Raw genomic sequence first — 15,395 nt, 5'->3', positions numbered from 1 at the left:
CAATGTCAGTGTGCGGCTTAGTGCCCCAGCACGCTCGCCGTTCCCGGGAGGAAGGTGGGCTCCTGGGAAGACTAGATTGCAGCAGTAGCTTAGGCTTCAGACCAAACTGGAGCCTTGGAATAGGAAGAGCTTCTGGAGCACCAGGTTCTCCTGTAATTGGAAACGAGGATTGTAGGGAGGGAAATGGCCAGTCATCTCCCAGGGTGGCTGGAGTCCTGAGCCCATCTGCCTGTCTTTCACACAGAAGCTTTAAAAAGGAGAGATGCACACAGTTCCTGCTGCCTGGCTGGGTTCTGCCCATTGAGAGCTTTGTATGCTCACTGTCCACCCTAAGTCAGACGAATCCCTCGTCCTCACGGCTAGAGGAGAACTGGCTGGAACAGCAGATCCTGGTGTGCTCGTACTCACCTGTGGTCCCGGCGCTTAGGAGGCAGAGGCAGGTGGATCCCGGAGAGGTAGCCAAGGGGTTAAAAGCTTCTGTTTCCCAGCATCCATGTTGGGCAGCTCACAACTGCCTGTAGCTACGGTTCTAAGAAGGATTCAACCCCTCTGGCCTCAATGAACACCTTCCTTTACATGAACATACCCCCACAGAGACACCCATACATACACATAAGGAAAAAGGAATAAAACTAAAGATCTTTTCTGTAAATCGTAGGAAAAAAGTTTCAAGCCAAACTGGTTTATATATGAGACCTTGTTTCAAAAAAATCAAAGAAGTGGGACTGGAGATATGGCTGGGGTTAAAAGTGGGCTGTTTATTCAGTGTGCCTGGGTTAGTTCCCACACGGCAGCTCACAGTGGTCTGTACTCCAGTTCCAAGGGGACTTGATTTCTTTTGACCTCCACTGTCTCCTGCATGCACAAGGTACACACAAACTTGCACAAGCAAACACATACACATAAGTAAGTCATTAAATCTTTTTTAGGAATTCTTGCCATCCAGTACTAAGGAAGAGACTGGGAAGACAGCTTGTTAGTTGAGAACTTGCCATAGAAAAATATGCATGAATTTAGATCTACTGTGCACAAGTAGATGCCTGCAGGACATGGTGGCTTCCCTGTAATTCCAGCCTTAGAAGGCAGAGATGTGAGAAACCCCCCACACACACACACACAAACACGTAAAAAGAAAAACAAGGGAGGAAGATTAACTTTTTCTCATAGCTTTATATTGTTTCAAAGTGCTGTATTTTAAATGAAATACCAGCTGTGGTGTTGGACCCCATCCACATTGCCCTGAAGTTTAGGTCACAAAGGTGGGAGTTTGTGTTTGTGGGAGTGTAGCAGAGTTAGGCAAAGCTACTCTAATCAGCTCAGATGTGGAGTCTGTGCCTTTCCTGCTTAGAAACTACTGCCTTATTTTTAGCCTAATTAAGGTGAAAGTTTATACTGAGGTATTAATATACTTGCTTTGCTAAGTGCTGCTGGAATCCCCCAGCTGCTACTGTGTGAGCTAGATGAGATGCAGAAGCTGACCACACGTTATGTGCTGCTCACGAAAATCCCAGCACCAAAAACTGGGAAGATGAGTGGTTCAAGTGACTGTTTTGCTAATAACTGGTAGAGGATTAGGGCTGTACTTGCCCACAAAAGTGGTTTCTTTGTCTCATTTGATTAAATGGTTGCGTTTAATCGTGTGATCTTTTCATCTTCCCAGGGAGCAAGGAGATGGTCCGAGTGATGCGGAAGAAGGGCATTGAGCACCATCCCAATTTCCGTGCAGTCAAGCACGTCCCATTTGAGCAGTTCATACAGCTGGTCGCCCACGCGGGCTGTATGATTGGGAACAGCAGCTGTGGGGTGCGAGAGGTCGGCGCTTTTGGAACACCTGTGATCAACCTGGGAACGCGCCAGATAGGAAGAGAAACAGGTGCTTGCCTTCGCCTGTCTCTCAGCTGACTAGTGTCTCGGTAGCCGTGTGATGGACTGGTGCTGGCCACGTTTTTCAAATTCACTTCAATTTTTGAGAACTTCACGGATGAGTACTGTATATTTACTTCATTTCTACCTCTTTACCCCTTCCGACTCCTCCTGTTTTCCCCTCCACTCCTTTTCAAATTCATGACTTCTTCTGATTTATTGTTTTACACACACACACACACACACACACACACCCCTTATTGAATCCATTTATTGGTTGTTTGTATGTGTTTAGGGCTGACCACTTGGGATTAGACAACCTATCAAGGAGCTTGTCCTTGGGGGAAACTGTCTTTCCCTCTCTCAACAACCAGCGACGGCTGATAGTTCTTCTATCTAGGGGTGAGCCAGTGACGGCCGATAGTTCTTCTATCTAGGGGTGAGCCAGTGACGGCCGATAGTTCTTCTATCTAGGGGTGAAGCTTTGTGGCATTTCCCCCATTCACGTTGTTATGTCAGCTGGGGTTGAACTTTACAGGCCTTGTTCAGGCACCATTCTGTTGAGATTTAATGGTGCAGCCCTCCCTGTCGTGTCTAGAAGACACTGTCTCACAGTAGGTGTCCTGGTCCGCCGCTGGCTCTTAGAATCCGTTTGCTTCCTCTTCAGTGATTTTTTTCCCTAAACCTTAAGTGTCGTTGTTTTGTAGCTGCAGCAGCCAGGGCTGGCCATTCCCAGTCACTTATTCTCTGCATTTTGACCACTTATGAATCTTTGTAACAGTCTCCGTCTGCTGCAAGAGGAAGCTTCTCTGATGAGGGATAAGAGCTACACTTCCCTGTGGGGACAAGGACAATTATTTAGAGTATAGGTAGAAAATATATTGGTTAGGAACGTGGCAGTAGTGGGTTCTTCTGTAGGGTCTGTGAACTCTCTAGCTGCTGACTCCTGTTGAGTGGGCCCTAAGTCCAGTCTCACAGCTGCTGGCTGCCCCAAGGTAAAATGCCACTGTCACACCATTGGGATAACTTGCCCACAGCCATTGCTGTGCTTTGTGGGCTTTACAGCAGGCAGGACGACTGACTGCTTTTCTCCCTGGGCATCTCGCATAGTGCCTTCCAACACCGTGAGAGCCAGCCCTCAGGGAGGAGGCTCCTAGGTCAGTGCCAGCTTCATTCCCCTCCGTCCTCCGTCCAAAGCGCATGGGTGCTCAGCAGTAGGTCTTTACGTTCAGTTCTGGAAAGCAACCAAGGACAACGGCAATAGCTTGTTTTGTTTTGGGATCCTTTGAAGGCCTCTGACCAACAGTTCCAAGGGAGGTTCCCATTCTTGGCACTGAGGTCTTTGTTAGATTGTCTATGGCTCTTGTGTGTGGTGAGGGGAACATTGCCACCTCATGTGGCATAACTCTACTTTAAAGTGTGTGTGTGTTTCAAGTAATTCTATAAAATAATGCATTTCCTGGGGCTTTCCCAAACATTCTTGGAGTTACTTATCTTTCCTTTTTTCCTCTCCTCTGTATTACTTTCCCTCCACACTCCCCAGCTTGAGCCTCCCCGTTTTCCCTCCCCCATATAGCACCTGTGCCACGCTATCTGCCTCTCCCCATGGTCTTCCACTTCTCTGGCTCCTGTGGTTGTCTAAAGACTGGGAACTGGGATCCACGAGTCAGAGACAACACAGTGTTTAGATTTCTACATCTGGGTTCCCTCACTCAGTATAATGTTCTCCAGTCCCATCTGTTTACCTGCACACTTAGTGATTTATCAGCTCATCAGTTGAAGGACATGGAGGTTCTTTCCATTTCCTAGCTGGTCTGAGTAGTGTGGCAGTGAGCGTGGCTGAGCAAGTGTGTGTGAACGTGGCCGAGCAAGTGTGTGTGAACGTGGCTGAGCAAGTGTGTGTGAACGTGGCTGAGCAAGTGTGTGTGATCATGGCTGAGCAAGTGTGTGTGAACGTGGCTGAGCAAGTGTCTTTGTCGTAGGATGTCAAGTTTAGGTATCTCTCTATACATAGGTATATATTTTAGGTATTGCTCTATACTTAGGTATTTTAGGTATATCTGGCTACATGTTTTTGTGAACAAGGAGGTAAGTGAAGTGAATGGCCATTTGTAGCTTAGTATCTATAAATAACACAGATGATTACCACATTCATAGTTCTATTTGCATTTTTATTGCTTTGTAAAATCAATTAGAGCTGAATGGTTCTTAATTATGGTCTTTGGCCTTGTTTAAGCGAGGCTGTAGTTGGATGCGTCCTGAGTGTATGAATGCTAGTCTGTACTCGAGCCTGGCCCAGTGTCCTCAGTCTGCAGAGTGTGACAGTCCTGAGCGAAGAGTGTAAGTAGGGTTTTAATGCAACTGAGCTGTGCCTGTCATTAGCGTTAGTCAGCTTCTGATGCTGTGCACGTGCAAATACGTATCCGTAGCTAATGGGAAAATGCATGTCATTAATGTAAAAAGAATTGGACTAGAACTAAGGACATTAGTTCCAGCTCTGCTGTTTCTCCCATTCTTTTTCACGCCACCCTACATTTCTATTATTGTTACGTCATTCCCAGACTATTACTTTGCTCTCTGTTTTATGGGGAAAAGAAAAGACCAGGATGGAAATTCTTTCAGATCTGTTATGAAAACACTTAGGATGTATGAGGCACTGGGATATGGCGGTATCAGACTAAGGAGCTAAGGGCACAGCATAGTTTGTAGAGTGTTCACGCAGCAAGCAGGAAGCCCTGGGTTCAGTTCCCAGCACCGAGGCATGATGGTACACACTAGCAGTCAGAAGGGAGAGGCAGAGGGATCAGAAGTTCAGGGTGTCCTTGGCTACATAGCAAGTCCAAAGCCAGCTTATGCTATATGAGACCCTGCCTTTGAGAAAGAAATGGAAAGAGTGCTCTGTGCCTTGTGGTGGGAGGGAAGCTTTAGAAAAGGAGTGAGGAAGCCCAAATTACCAGAAAAATTGGTGTGCTTTGGCTCTCGCTAGCATCCGAAAGAAACAGAAAAGCAGGAACAGGGAAAGTTAGCTTTTTTCTGAATCAGAACTCAGGAGACGGGTAGACCCAACAAAACTCATGGTAGTTTGTAGGGACCGCCAAGTGCTGAGCTCTTTATGACTGACTAATTAGTGGGGTGGGGAAGATAAGTAAGCAGCCCCAAAAGAAGATACTAGGGTTTCTAGGTGCCGTGTAGACGGTAATGCAGGGTAATGGGATGGGCTACATTAAATGCTGTGGAGGCCTCTTTGAAAGATAGCACTTAGCTGAGATCGGGCAGAAGCAGGTGAACACTCATGCCAAGGCTATATTTTTTTTTTCTCTTTTGGATCAAGGATCTATATAATCTTGATACTGGGGAAACAGAAGGGTCAGCCTGATTGTAAATTGTTAGCTAAGAAGCAGATGAGAGCCAGGTTTAGTGGCACACGCCTTTAATGCCAGCACTTGGAGGCAGAGGCAGGAGGATCTCTGTGAGCTGAGACCAACCCAGTCTACATAGCAAGTGCCAGAACAGCCAGGACTATATAGACCCTCTTCCTCCCTCTGCCCGAAAAATGAGAGGCAAACTTTTTCATCCTCAGATAGGGTCTATTTATGTAGCATTGGATTTCCGGGAACTTGCTGTGTAGACCAGGCTGGCCTCAAATTCAGTAATTCACCTGCTTCTGTCTCCCAAGTGCTGGGATTAAAGGCATGCACTGTTGTGTGATTTCTAGTTGGTTTTAATAATAAAAACCCGAGTCAGATATAGGGGTAAATGCTGAAAGGTCAGAGAAGCAGAGAAGCCAGCCACTAATTTTTACATCTACGAAATCCTCAGACCGAATGGGGTGTCCTGTCTCTACAAGTCCTCAGACTGAATCCTGAACTCCTGCCTCCTCCTGCCTTATATTCCTCTCTCTGCCCAGCCATATCTCTTCCCATTTCCACCTCCCTAGTGCTGGGATTAAAGGTGTAAACCACCACTGCTTGGCTCTGTTTCTCTTTTAGACTCATTTAATCTCGTGAAGCCCAGGGCGGCCTTGAACTCACAGAGATCCACCTGTCTCTGTCTCCCGAGTTCTGGGATTAAAGGTGTATGCCACCACTGCCTGGCCTCTATGGCTGACTAGTGGCTAGCTCTGCACTCTGATCTTCAGGCAAGCTTTATTTGTCAAAGCACAAAATATCACCACAGTGCACTACCGCCCCAACTGACTTTTATAAGATAAAATACTGATGTTCTTGTTTGCTTTCTTTTGCCGTGGCAAACACTTGGGGAGGAAAGGGTTTCTTTGCTCTTACAGCTTATGGTTTTATTATGAAGGGAAGTCAGGGCCGGAACTGAAGCAGAGGCCATAGAGGAAAACTGCTTGCTCCTTAGGGCTTGTTCAGCTTGCTTTCTTATATATACGCCCTAGGACCTCCTGCCTCCATAAGGTCAAGCTATAGGTAACACCTGGTCTGGTGGTCCTGGGTTCTTTAAGAAAGCAGGCTGAGCAAGCTATGAGGAGCAAAGCCAGTAAGCAACACCCTTCCATGGCCTCTGCATCAGCTCCTGCCTCCAGGTTCCTGCCGTGTGTGAGTTCCTGTCCTGACTGCTGGTGATGTGGAAGCATAAGCTGATAAGCCCTCTCCTGTTCAGGTGGCTTTGGTCATGGTGTTTCATCACAGCAATGGCGACCCAAAGGAAGACAGTGGTGTACTGCGATAGAGAACATTCCATGTGGATTTTGTTACTAAGGTCACCTAGTGCATGTGAGCTGCGATGGAGGGATGGATGGATGGATGTTTAGATGTTGTGCTGAGTAGTGGGGTGTGTCTTCATGGCATGGGGACTCTGAAGAAACTGAGTGGGAAAGGGATGGAGTGAAGAGATTGCTTGTTGCCATGATCAGCTGATGCCACTCAGAACGTCAAGGCAGAGAAGGAGCTGGATTGTGTTAGGGAGATTTAAAGATGGAGGTAAATTTGTAATTGGTGGTTATGGATGGTATGTAGTAGGGAATCAATTCACTTGCTGTAACAGAGACCCCCTAACAGCAGGAAATTACACTTTTTTCCTTCCTGGTGTGGCAGCACCACAGCCATCAGAATCAGCCCATGTTCTTGTGGGTATTCTAGCCTTTTTTTTTTGTCTAGTGTATATTTAGACATTTGGAAGAAAGGAAGGGTCACTTGTCTAGCCTTGAAAGTTGTAAATATTTCCTCTCACATCCATCAGAACCTGGTCATCACAGGCTACATCTGGCTGCAAGGGAAGCTGAAGAATAGCTTTTGGGAAGATACCCAGATTCCTAGGTAAAACTTCCATCCGTAGTACTACAAAAAGAAAAAAGATATTGCAGATAATGGCCCTCTGCTATGATGGTATTTTAAACGAAGGAACATATACCCAGGGAAAATGTCTAAATAGGACAAAACTGTAGCCCAGCACCAACCTTGAAACTGTTCAGCAGTGAAATAGAAGGCCAGAAAAGAAAACAGAAAAGGAACTTTCAGTGATGTGATACCATTAGACTCCAGAAGGAGACAGTTCCCAGGAGATAATGCTGAAAGCTGATCTGGGCCCAAATAAGAGGTCAGAGGAGCTGGGCAGGATGGTGCAGGGCTTGTGGCGCTCACCCGTGGTCCCAGAACTCTGGAGATGGTCTCTGTGCTCCCTGTCTCTGCACTTAGCTAACTGCACATTCAGTGGAGCCAGGGGCAGGGAGATGAATGTGTCTCCTGCGTATCTGCTGCTCATCGTCTTACCCATGCTTGAAATCCCTCTCCTCCTGTCTCTCCTGGGCCCTACTTGCCCACCAGTCAGCCTTTCTCTTCCATGTGTGCTTAACTCCTTCATCGAGCATGCTTAGACTCTCTTATTTTAGGAAAAATAAACAAAACCCTTCTTTGGCCTCTCATTTCTCTCCAGCTACCTCTTTCCTACTCCTCTTAGCCAAGCCTGTTGGAGACCTAGCTATTTGTGATGTTTACTCTCTCACATGGGCCAAGAGATGTATAGAGAGAAAATGGCTGCTCAGCCCTGCCTGGCTGCTGACTGGATGACCGCCTAGTTGAGAATTGGCTTGGTGGATAGGTAGGTAGGCAGTTTGTCGGTTAATTCACCCTACACAGGTGTGGTGGCACATGCCCGTAATCCCACTCAGAAAGGTCTTGAGTTCAAGGCCAACCTACGCTGTAGAGCAAGACTGCCCCCCCAAAAAACCAAGCCACTGTGTGATCACACACACCTGTAATCCTATCACTGAGGGGAGATTCGGGGAGTGCCACAGGTTAGAAGCCAGCCAGGTCTACAGAGCGAGACCTTATCTCTAAAACTAAGTAAACTCCTGTCTGATTTTATTAAGTGGCTTTGCTGTAAGGAAGTCTCATCAGAAGTGCAATTATGGATCTGGTACATTGCTATTTGTTTTTCTTTGAATAGTCACACCAAGTCATTGTAACATGTCTGTGGATTTATTTAGGGGAGAATGTTCTTCATGTCCGGGATGCTGACACCCAAGATAAAATACTACAAGCGCTCCACCTCCAGTTTGGTAAACAGTACCCTTGGTGAGTATACAGCCTTTCATTTTGGAGTGGTTGAAAGGGGAGCTACCTCAGGCAGCAAAGGAAGCTTGCTCCATCACCATTTAACCATCTTTTTTTAAATTAAAGATTTATTTATTATGTATACAGTGTTCTGCCTGCATGTCTGCCTGCAGGCCAGAAGAAGACACCAGATCTCATTATGGATGGTGGTGAGCCACCATGTGGTTGCGGGGGATTGAACTCAGGACCTCTGACCTCTGGAAGAGGTTAGGTGCACTAACCATCTCTCCAGCCCTCATTTAACCACCTTGTGATGTGGGAGAGTCTTCTGTTTGTGTTGATTTCATTCGTTAATAAAGAAATTGCCTTGGCCCATTTAATAGGCCAGCCCTTAGGTGGGTGGAGTAGACAGAACAGGAAGAAGGAAGTGAGGTAGATGGCTCAGACAGTCGCTATGCTTCTCCTCTCTGGGACAGATGCCATGAAGCCAGCCACCAGGTCAGACATGCTGAATCCTTCCTGGTAAGACACCACTTCATGGTGTTACACAGATTATTAGAAATGGGTTGGTCAAGATTTAGCCAGTAAGAGGCTGAAACTAATGGGCCAGGCATTATTTAAAAGAATAGAGTTTCCATGTAATTATTTCAGGGCATAAGCTAGCTGGGCAGCCGGGAGCCGGGCGGGATGAAAAACAGGCCTGCCCACAGCTCCTCACTACAACCTTAGCACACCCTTCACCCTGCCAGGTGGCCATGGCGCATGCCTTTGATTCCAGCACTCAGGAGGCAGAGGCAGGAGGATCTCTGCGAGCTCGAGGCCAGCCTGGTCTACAGGAGTTCTAGGACAGGCTCGATAGGTAGAGCAAAGCCCTGTCTTGAAGAACAAAAAACAAAAAAAAAACAATTAGCACACCCTAGCAGCTGGGACAACAGGATATCACACCCCTCAGTGCTCTGCCCAGGTTGCAGTAGAGAAGTTTCAAGATTTACTTCTATTAATTACAAATGTACTACCCCTACAGTGTGTTTCTCTGGTATAATTCGAGCACATATTAGGAAACAGTGTATCGGAATCATTAAAACTTAATTTTGGCTGCCCTTCCTTCTATTTTAATATGATAACTTCTCAGAATCGTAAAGAAAAAACTTCTAAAATAGTTTTTTTTTTCTTGTAAAGAAAAAAACTTCTAAAATAACAAATCCCAAATTTATGTACTAAGTTACAGTGTTGTCAAAGGTCCAGATGTTACTGTACTTAGTTCTGTGTGATTATGACTCGTGGGGCTGTTGTTGTGTTTTCGCTTTTTTTGTTTTGTTTTGTTTTAAGAGCTGTTGTACAGCTCTTACCTACTGTATAAGCCAGACTGGCCTCAAACTCAAAGAGATCTCTCTTCCTCTACCTCCCAAGTGCTGGTATGTGTCACACACACACACACACACACACACACACACACACACACACACACACACACTGTGAGGATGATGTTTTATTTCATTTTCTTTTTGTGGTGCAAGAGACTGAACTCAGAGCCTCATGCACACTAGGCAAGTGCTCTACCACATCGACCAGTCCCCAGCCCAGAGAAGTTATTTTCAAAAGTACAAATTAGTTCTACCTGAAGACTCCGATTTCAGTGCCCTTGGTATCGCCTGTCATGCACAGCAAAACCATTTCACTGAACTGACTTCTTTGGATATTCCAGCTCAAAGATATATGGGGATGGAAATGCTGTTCCAAGGATTTTAAAGTTTCTCAAATCTATTGACCTTCAAGAGCCACTACAGAAGAAATTCTGCTTCCCTCCTGTGAAGGAGAACATCTCTCAAGATATTGACCATATTCTTGAAACTCTGAGTGCTTTGGCTGTTGATCTTGGAGGGACAAATCTAAGAGTGGCGATAGTTAGCATGAAGGTAAAGTCACTGTAAAACATTTAACTTTATATCTCACATGAGTGGTTGATTTTTTTTTTTAAACAGCTCTGGTTGTCCTGGACTCTTGTTGTAGACCAGGCTGGCTTGAACTCACAGAGATCTGCTCGCCTCCACCTCCTGAGTGCTGGGTTTAGAGGAGTGTGTCACCATGACCAGCTGAGTGATTAATTTTTTAAAAAGATTTATTTATTTATTATATATAATGTTCTGCCTACATGTATGCCTTCAGGCCAGAAGAGGGCACCAGATCTCATCATAGATGGTCATGAGCCACCATGTGGTTGCTGGGAATTGAATTCAGGACTTTCAGAAGAGCATGCAATACTCTTAACTGCTGAGCCATCTCTCTAGCCCTGAGTGATTGATTTTTAAAATGTTTAAGTGGAAGGTAGAACTAGAAAACATACAGGGAGTTTGTCATCATTTTCCTGTTGTGCTGACTTTGGAATCCATTGCAATATTTTTCTCATATCTACTGGTTGTTAACATTTCAAGCTGGTGTGGTAGCTAATGCTTATATTCCCAGTACTTGGGAGGCTGAGGCAGGAGGATTCCTGCAAGTGTGAACCCAGCCTGGGCCACAGTGTGAGACCTTGTCTCAAAAAACAAAAATACAACAAAATAGACATTAGGAATCCAATATGGTAAGTCTGGAGTTGGCAGTGGGGAGACCCCTGTACACGAGAGAGGGCTCGCCACTCAGGACGACCGGAAGTCTGTAGTTGTAGACACCATGAGCGTGGAGTCCAGTGATTCTCCCCACCTACAGGTAAAGAAATGTGCCTCTTGTAGAGCATGGTCAGCTTGTGCCTCTCTAGTTTGCATTTTCACAAGGCTGATCTTCCCAGAGTACCACGTATCCCTGCACACTGCTGGAGCTCCGGCAGGTGAGAAAGCCTTTGTGCAAACAGCAAACTGTGTTAAAATGATCTCTTACTGACCTTATGAAAAACAGCTTGCAGCATCATAGATATGTAAAGTTTCAAGAGTCCTTGAGAAATAGCAATTATTTTAAACACAAATCATTAGAAATTTGCTAATATTAGGTCAATTAAAGAAAAGCAAAACAAAACATAGCTTTCTCAAGAGAAGTCAAAAGACCTCCCTATACTGTAAAAAAGTTAATAGAGGGGCTGGAGATATGGCTCAGTGGTTAAGAGCACTGACTGCTCTTCCAGAGGAACCGGGTCCAATTCCCAGCACCCACATGGCAGCTCACAACTGTCTGAAGATCCAGTTGCAGGGGATCTGACACATTCACACCAATGCACATAAAATAAAGTTAAGTAAACCATAAAAATATTTTTTTTAAAAAAAGTTAATAGACTATTCTCTTAACATAGAATTTTTATCAGTGACCAAACACCTTTTTAGAGGTGAAATTATAGAGATATTTCTATTGAAATCAAGGAAAAAAAGTTTTCTGTTTTATAATAAAGCAAGGAACAGCAAAAATGGAGATTATACATAACAAAAAATATTATTGATAAGCCATAAATTAACTGGATTATAGAGTTAGGATGATCCAGTAAATGGCTGAATGTTATGATTAATATGTATCAGTAAATTTCTGGTTTGTGAATTTGTGGCAAAGATCTTGGATTCCTTTATGTGACTATGTCAAATATGCCTGCACATTAGCATTCCTCAAACTCTGTGATCCTTCAGGTTCCTGGCTCCTGCCCAGACTAATTGAACTGGATCTCTGGGGACAGCACAGCTGTGCTCTGCTGACTCCGTCACACAGTAAAGATTAGAACCACTCCTGTAGATTTATTTCTAATGATAAACAGCTTTAACCCTTGTGTTCGAAGTGTAAAAATCCATTAATACTAATGAATATGAAGGGAAACGGAGATCCGATTTAGAACAACCAGATTCCAAATAATCATCAAAACCATAAAGCTGTGATTTACATAAATAAAGTTATAAAATAGTACCATACAAAGGCCTGAAAAAGTATCCTTGGTGAGAAAGTTGAGTATTTTTAAATGTCAGCCCCTCACAAATTGGATTATAAATTCAGCATAATTATAGTCAATATTTCAATGGGATCTTAAGTCATCATAAGCTATTGGAATTGGCTTTCTGTTTTTGTTTTTTTTGAGACAGGGTTTCTCTGTGTAGCCCTAGCTGTCCTGGAACTCGATCTGTAGACCAGGCTGGCCTCAAACTCAAAATCTGTCTTCTGAGTGCTGGAATTAAAGGCTGTGCCACCACTGCCTGGCTTGGGATTTTTTTTCTTAATAACATCATTTTGGAACAAAATAATACACAGTTGAGGGGAGTAAAAAGAAGACAAAACAAAAACCCCAAACAAAAAACCCTGGGACACTAAGAATAACAAGGAGGCACTGTCTGTTCAGTATTGAGTCACAGCGCACAGCACAGTGTGATACGGTGTTTGCCAGTCCACACAGAAGCTTGCCATGAGCTGAGTGTTCACGCCATTGCCACTCCAGATAAAGTAATGGCAGAAGTGCAGACATGAGGGTGGCCGTTATTTGCCCTCATATTGAAGTCAGACAGTGTATCAACCTGGAGAGAGGAATGAGGACCTGTAGGGAACTAGATTCACATTGCCCATTGTTGCACAGGCCTTAGAGAGTCTTCTCCGATGGCTACAGGGTTGCTGTTGTCAACAACCTCGTGTTGGGATGCATTCCTGGGAATTACTTGGGCTCATCTGAGGGACAGGCCCTGTGCACAGTTACTCTGCGTGCACAGCACGGGCTCCACGGGGCCGGCTGTCCGGGAAAGGACAGCTAACGACACTCACAGAAGGTGGTGGTGGATTGTGGTGGCTATGGCCACCGAGCCAGACCTGTGTTTTGTTTTTCTCTCTCCTCCTTCTAGGGTGAAATAGTCAAGAAGTACACTCATTTCAATCCTAAAACCTATGAAGAAAGGATTAGTTTAATCCTGCAGGTGTGTGTGGAGGCTGCAGCAGAAGCTGTGAAGCTGAACTGCAGAATTCTGGGAGTAGGTGAGATTTTACACTACAGATCCAAGAAAAGCTCCTCTCTGTGTTCACGGGTCACCACATTCTTACACTTGACCTCGGGCCAGGGTCTGCCTGTGACAAGTTCCAGCTTCTCACGCTAGCAGGCACTGGGGAGACGCGTGGGTGGCTCTGTTGTTCTGCGGGCACTGTAGACTTCGCTCAGGACTGATTCCTTGCAGTCCTTGGCAATTTGCAAGGAGATGTGGGGTGAACTGATTTACGTTTGCAGCCAAGAAAGTTGGCAGGCTTTCCTAAAATGGGTAACCAAAATTGTCTTCTCTGCTTGGGGTGGAGCTCAGGCATTTCCACAGGTGGCCGTGTGAATCCCCAGGAAGGAATTGTGCTGCATTCAACCAAACTGATACAGGAATGGAACTCGGTGGACCTCAGAACACCCCTCTCTGACACCTTGCATCTCCCTGTGTGGGTGGACAATGACGGCAACTGTGCTGCCATGGCGGAAAGGAAGTTTGGCCAAGGAAAAGGACAGGAAAACTTTGTGACGCTCATCACAGGGACAGGTGAGAAGGAGGAGCTTCAGAATGGGCTTCAGCCCGCAGGGCTGTGTCTTAGCCTTCACTTGCAGCTGGAGTGGACCACGAAGGTGATGCACACGCCCTTTCCTGAGCAGGTAGTTCAGTGGTAGGAGCATGTGTCCACCACACGGGAAGCCCTGAGTTCTGACCCCAGTTCCACCAAGACGAAAAGGAATAAAGAATTTTAGCCAGGCATGGTGGCTTACACCTGACATCCCAGCACCTGAGAAGCAGAGGCAGGAGAATTGCTGCAAATTTCCAGGTTAACCTGGGCTACACAGTTCTTAAATTCTGTGTGATTCTACTTTCATTGTAGGCTTCTATTGTTTGTTTGGAGCAGCCTCCTGCTCCAGCCTTACAACTCTGGCTACAAATGGCACGCCATCACTCCTGACTAAGCTTGCGTTTTCCACGCAAGTCCTCTTTTTGTGTTAACAGTTTTAACAAGTCTGGATACCATTTTCTAGCTCAGAGCAGTCAGTCAGCCACAGTGAGAGGGAGAAGAATGAGCTGAGGAATGAGTGCCAAAATAAGTAAGAAATGGAGACGGGAGGCGTGGCTCAGCAGTGAGGAGCAGCGGCTGCTCTTCCAGAGGACCCAGGCTCTATTCCATAACCACACAGTGGCTCATGACCATCTGTAACTCCACTCTCTGGCCTCTGCAGGTACCAGGCACACGTGTATTGCTCTTATATACATGTCAGCAAAGTGCCCATACACGTAAGATTGAGAGTTCAAAAGGTAATAGGATGGCAGGACAGCTCTTACAACGGAGGCGTCTAAGGTAAAGTGTACTTTGCCTCCATAGTAAGAGCTAATGTATTAGTGCTCCATAATAGGTCATTTGTCTTTGTGATTTAGAATGACAGAATTTCAGATTCCATGTTCTGTGCTTCTGGAAGTAAGCCCTGTAACACAGTTAGACAGACTGTCTTATCTTACTTTCCCTTGAAGCAGAGCTTGCACAAGGACTTAGACATGACCTTTTCTTGTGGAGGTGGTGGGAGCGGTAAATGGAGTGAAACCACTTAGGGGTGGACTATCTAAGTCCACTTAGGGGCGGACCACCCAAGTCCACTTAGGGGCGGACCACCCAAGTCCACTTAGGGGCGGACCACCCAAGTCCACTTAGGGGCGGACCACCCAAGTCCACTTAGGGGCGGACCACCCAAGTCCACTTAGGGGCGGACCACCCAAGTCCACTTAGGGGCGGACCACCCAAGTCCACTTAGGGGCGGACCACCCAAATCCCATCAGGGCGGTAAGGGCCAAGATCCCCCAGGATACCAAATAAGTTCCCCACAGCTCTGTCTGGAGTTGTCTGCTTCCTGCTGGCCCTGTCTCACCTGGTGACCAGGCTCTCCCTGATGACCTCTCACTCCAGTGCAGAGTAGGCAGTGAGTGCTGTTGGGACCACCGACCAGCGCTAGATGGGCCAGATGCCACAGCTGGTCTGGTCACAGATACCAGATCTGCAGCAGCTGCTTCCTTCCACAGTGGCACCAAATAAAGTCTCGGCGCCTAGTGAGCCTCAACCATC

General features: G+C 46.0%; 1 protein-coding gene across 4 annotated transcripts in view; it reads left to right on the top strand.

Annotated features, from left to right (window-relative positions):
* The window catches only part of Gne (glucosamine (UDP-N-acetyl)-2-epimerase/N-acetylmannosamine kinase), a 48,348-nt gene that overhangs the window by 28,065 nt on the left and 4,888 nt on the right, over positions 1–15,395 (top strand). For all 4 annotated transcript variants that reach the window (XM_038346916.1, XM_038346917.2, XM_038346919.2 and 1 more), the window contains exons 5-9: positions 1,661–1,873; positions 8,312–8,399; positions 10,084–10,294; positions 13,172–13,301; positions 13,619–13,840. In XM_038346916.1, the coding sequence (XP_038202844.1) occupies positions 1,661–1,873; positions 8,312–8,399; positions 10,084–10,294; positions 13,172–13,301; positions 13,619–13,840 (864 nt within the window). The remainder of the gene's footprint in view (positions 1–1,660; positions 1,874–8,311; positions 8,400–10,083; positions 10,295–13,171; positions 13,302–13,618; positions 13,841–15,395) is intronic.

This window comes from Arvicola amphibius, chromosome 11 (assembly GCF_903992535.2).
Source record: "Arvicola amphibius chromosome 11, mArvAmp1.2, whole genome shotgun sequence".
In the NCBI taxonomy this organism is placed as follows: domain Eukaryota; kingdom Metazoa; phylum Chordata; class Mammalia; order Rodentia; family Cricetidae; genus Arvicola; species Arvicola amphibius.
This window is presented reverse-complemented; position numbering and strand designations above follow the sequence as displayed.